At 43.8% G+C, this 5,218-nt stretch overlaps 1 protein-coding gene across 1 annotated transcript in view; it reads left to right on the forward strand.

The window, feature by feature from the left end:
- The window catches only part of prr12b (proline rich 12b), a gene marked incomplete at its 3' end in the record, with an annotated part of 23,047 nt that extends 19,369 nt beyond the window's left edge, over positions 1-3,678 (forward strand). The window contains exons 15-17 of the mRNA XM_080856315.1: positions 1-111; positions 3,134-3,229; positions 3,544-3,678. The exon at positions 1-111 is cut by the window's left edge and continues 21 nt beyond it. Coding sequence (XP_080712441.1) covers positions 1-111; positions 3,134-3,229; positions 3,544-3,678 — 342 coding nt within the window. The remainder of the gene's footprint in view (positions 112-3,133; positions 3,230-3,543) is intronic.
- Between the last annotated feature and the right edge of the window lie 1,540 nt (positions 3,679-5,218).

The raw sequence follows: 5,218 nt of genomic DNA on the forward strand, positions 1-5,218 counted from the left end.
CAGATGACAGCTGATCCGTTGGACTCAGGAGCCGTGCGTGTGCACCTGGCTGGGGAGGGCTATAACCGTAAAACCCTCAACCGTGTCAAGAAGAGCTTTCCCAAGCAACAGGCAAGTCCGCTGACGGATCGCCTGTCAGAGTGACAGATTGTCACAAGCCCACTATCTCGAATATGGTACCACCATGGTGCCTGAAATCCCAGGTCATGGGCTGCCTCAGAACTGAGGTGGTAATGAAATGTGCACCTTCATTCCTCTGGGAGGGAATTGAAGTTCACATAGTACATGTCAGTTGGGTTTGGAACATTGCCATTATTATTGACCGCCGCGCGAGAGGTCATATAGGTTTAGTCGGAGTTTTTTTTTTTTTTTTTTCAGTCTGACGATTTTCTGTCAACGATTCCCGGGACACTGAAACACCGGGGTGCACGAAATTTGGTGGGCATGCAGCCCCACTAGATTAGCGTGGAACCATTGATTTTCGTTTTGATCCGTTGCACCCCCGTCGGACTGGACCCCTGTTTAAAGAGGGTGGAGCGATTCAGTTTTCTGTGAATAAGTCAAAAACCGTAGGGCCTAGGAGGACCACATTTTTTTTATAAGTTGGTCTTAAGAGGCCACGTCAAGCATTCCACTACCACTTATTTCATGTATAGCGCCACCTAATTACAAATGAAAAAGCAAAAATGGAGTGTTGTAAGTTGACAAGGTCAGAACTGCACAAAATCGGAGGTGTGGGATCATTATGACACCTTCTGACTGCACGTTAAGTTTCGTGGAATTCCGTTCATGGGGGGGCATGCAATAAATTGATTTATATGGTTATACACCAACTGGCCTGTAGGTTGTGCTATGTTTGTGTTAAGGGGCCATGTCAACCCATACCATAACCAGTCATTACATGTATAGCGCCACCTAGTTAAAAATGAAAAAGCAAAAATTAGGTGTTTTAATCGCATATATATTTCAAAGTGCTCAAAAAATTACCAAATTTGCCAGGGACATCAAGCCTGTAACCGTCCATCTTCTGTAGAGTTTTTGTCCATGGATTGAGCAAAATGGCCCTGTAGCGCCCCCTAGAACATTGCAAAAAAACCTGCGCATTGGGGTTATTTTGGCATAGCTTGACGGAATTCGGTACACGTCTTCATCATGCTTGGACGCACCAAAAAGTCTCTTGATGCCATGGTGGCTGGTCCACAGGAAGTCGGCCATTTTGAGTGGAAGATGCGTTTTGACGGCGTTTGCACACCTCGCATTTGATCGAACTCCTCCGACAGATTTAATGGTAACGCCTTGAAATGTGGTCAGGCTACTCTTCAGCCATGGGCGACTAAAAGTTATATAAGATTTTCTCATTAGACCGGAAGGTGTGGGCGTGGCAGACCCTCAAACTTTGCCAACTTGCCATTGCTTGCCACAAAACCAAAGTCTCTTATAGCTCAATCGCATATATGTCAAAGTGCTCGAAAAATTACCAAATTTGCCAGGGACATCAAGCCTGTAACCGTCCATCTTCGGTAGAGTTTTTGTCCATGGATGGAGCAAAATGGCTCTGTAGCGCCCCCTAGAGCATTGCAAAAAACCCTGGGCATTGGGGTTATTTTGGCGTAGCTTGACGGAATTCGGTACACATCTTCATCATGCTTGGACGCACCAAAAAGTCTCTTGACGCCATGGTGGCAGGTCCACAGGAAGTCGGCCATTTTGAGTGGAAGATGAGTTTTGACGGTGTTGGCACACCTCGCATCTGATCGAACTCCTCCGACAAATGTAATGGTAACGCCTTGAAATGTGGTCAGGCTACTCTTCAGCCATGGGCGACTAAAAGTTATATAAGATTTTCTCATTAGACCGGAAGGTGTGGGCGTGGCAGACCCTCAAACTTTGCCAACTTGCCATTGCTTGCCACAAAACACAAAGTCTCTTATAGCTCAATCGCATGTATGTCAAAGTGCTCGAAAAATTACCAAATTTGCCAGGGACATCAAGCCTGTAACCCTCCATCTTCGGTAGAGTTTTTGTCCATGGATGGAGCAAAATGGCTCTGTAGCGCCCCCTAGAACATTGCAAAAAAACCTGCGCATTGGGGTTATTTTGGCGTAGCTTGACGGAATTCGGTACACGTCTTCATCATGCTTGGACGCACCAAAAAGTCTCTTGACGCCATGGTGGCAGGTCCACAGGAAGTCGGCCATTTTGAGTGGAAGATGAGTTTTGACGGCGTTGGCACACCTCGCATCTGATCGAACTCCTCCGACAAATTTAATGGTAACGCCTTGAAATGTGGTCAGGCAACTCTTCAGCCATGGGTGACTAAAAGTTATAGAAGATTTTCTCATTAGACCGGAAGGTGTGGGCGTTGCAGACCCTCAAACTTTGCCAACTTGCCAGTGCTTGCCACAAAACACAAAGTCTCTAATAACTCTTGCGTACATTGTTTGATCCAGAGAAAATGTCTTCCTTTAATATATAAAAATGAAACACAAACCAATTTACACACACAAAACACATAAAAACACACTGACAACCATGACTCATTCTGTGCCAAAACCTACTGAACAGTTTGGCTCATATTTTGTAACGCTTTGCGTTACGTCAAGTTTTCATATGGAACAGGCAGCTCAGGTTTATCTCACTGAATACCCCGCTGTTGCCAAAGCGTCTTTTGGAATCTCTTTTTTTTTCATTGACGCATGCTGTGCGGGGACATTGAACAGTAATTAAGGCAAAGCTACATCAGGCATTTACACAAATTATGAATTATTAATGCGCACAACCTCAGGCAGCTTTAGCAAGATTGTTTGCACTTTGCATCAGGCTGCACAGCGGAATTAGAATCAGTCCTGATTCCGGGAGTTCCCTTCATTCGAGTCGCACTGTCCCATAGGTAATTCACCAGCAAAATCCACAAGGTTACACCGTTGCCCCTCAGAATTGGAAAGACACTGAAATAACACAAGCAAACACCAAGACAGTACTGACAGAGAGAAATGAAGGACTGGATCATGTGTGGGTTTTTCCCTTTCTGATGGCCTCTGTCTGTCTGAGTATTGTTATGGCGCTATATAAATAAAATTGAATTGAATTGAATGGTATGGTCTAACTCCCCGTCTCCTCTCCTCTCCTCCAGGACCTGAAGCTGTCCACAGAGAACTGCAGGATGTACAGTCTCTACCACTCTCTCCATCATTACAAATATCACACCTTCCTCCACTGCAAGAAAGAGGTGAGAGGCTAGACGGTCTCAACTCAACCCAGGGCTGTGTGCTGATATATGATAGGCGCATACACTCCTGTGCTAGACAGTCTAAACTCAACCCAGGGATGTGTGCTGACGAATGGCAAGGAAGGTCTATCTGACCTTGGCTTACCTTCACTTCTATTTGGGAGTTTGTTTACTCCACAGTCTGGAATCTAAATGCTTCAGCCTTAACTTTTTTATCATGCTTTCCATCAATCTCTCCTTCCATGGCTCGTTAACCTGACTCTCTTGCTCTGCCCTGCCCCCACCTCCCCTCCCTCCCTCTCTTTCTCCCTCAGACGGACAGTATAGAGCAGGCAACAGAGGACCCTGGTCAGGAGGAGGTGGTTCAGCAGTGCATGGCCAATCAGGGCTGGCTGGAGACGCTCTTCAACTCCTTTCTGGACCTACTGACCCTCAGCACCAAAGCCTAAGGGGTAGAGCTTTGAGAAGGACTGAACCATTACAGCCTCAGACGTAGGGGAGGTCTGGACTAGCCTATTCCTCTCGGTGGGATCCGCACTGCCGGTTTTCCTGAAGAGATTAAAATTGCCGTGAAAATAATTTTTGTGATTTTTTTTTTTATATATATATAAATATTGCTTACATTTTCACCAGTGGATGAGGCAATACAGAGAGACAGAAAGGAGGAGGAATTGGAAAAATGAAAGAGTGAATGTGATGAACTCCTGCAGAAGACCAGAAGGAAGACCATGGAGGGTTAGTTCTGTGCTTCAGGAGAGCCGGAATCTGACTGCGGTGTTCTGCGCAAAACAAAACATATCCTCTTAAATATATAAATATGTATGATCAACAGTTATGATTTGTATTATTTATACCTGGACATTTTTATCAAGTATCCCCTCAAGTCGGGGCAATTTGCTGTTATTATTTTAAATAAAAATGTTTTAATTGGGTGTTCATGAAATGGCACACCCATAATTCCCTGTTCCTCCTGTGCCCAAGGCTCAATGATTAAAAACTCCATTCTTGAGGGAGGGCATGCAGAAGGGGTTGTGGTTTAAACAGAGTGTCTGATGTCATTTTGTATGTCTCCATTCTAAAGAAAAGAGGAAGGAGAAATGTATTTAAGCTAAATAATATGTTCTTTCTGTTCTTTAAAAGACTATGAGAGAAGCAAAAAAAAGTGTTAACTGTTTTCTGAGAGAAACCCGATTGGTTCGAGGAGGAAGCTGTAACAGTTCTTCTGTTTGTTTTGTTTTGATTTTTGAAAGTGTACAAAATATCTGTGTTAAGTGTTTCTGTTTTTTCTCTGTTGGTTGTTATGATGGTAATATTAAGGATTATGATTTGGAGTTCAGCTCCTGGTTTGATCTATGTGTGTAAATATTGTACAATTGCTCTCAGGAGCCTCTATCTCCCTGTCCGTATTCTGTAAATGGGTCTCTGCGTCTTTAAAAGAAGCCAATAAAAACATTCAAATGATGGAAATGACAGGGGAAATTGACAAATTGCATTAGACTATTTTTTAAGATTTTGATTTTATTTTACAATTTAGCAGCTGTAGCCAGTATCAGAAAGCCGCCTCCTCATCTAAGCAAGGTGGGAGTGGGAGATGGGGGTGCGTTCAAAATGACCTGAAAAGGACAAAATGTTCCTTTGTGTAAAGAGGGCATTGACTTGTTTTTATGTACTACGTACAACTAGTAAGAAATATAGCATTTACCGAGATGAGGTCATCCATTAATGAATTACAAAAACACATGGAGATGCATTCTCTTTTTATTGAGCCTATATTTTTTTGTTTGAAAAAAAAAATGCCACAAAGACCTGCTACAGCACTAGACCGAAACCCTAGTATTGCAGAAGTATAGAAATCCTCCAATCTGAGGAATTTGCTGAACAACGTGCCTTGTTGCCATGGTGATGTTGCCATGGTGATGAAGCGGGGTGCGTAGTAGAGTATTTGTGCGACTCTGGTGATGGCTGTCCCTCTTTGTCTCTGCTCTCCTC

Source organism: Sprattus sprattus (genome assembly GCF_963457725.1).
Source record: "Sprattus sprattus genome assembly, chromosome: 18".
In the NCBI taxonomy this organism is placed as follows: Eukaryota; Metazoa; Chordata; class Actinopteri; order Clupeiformes; family Clupeidae; genus Sprattus; species Sprattus sprattus.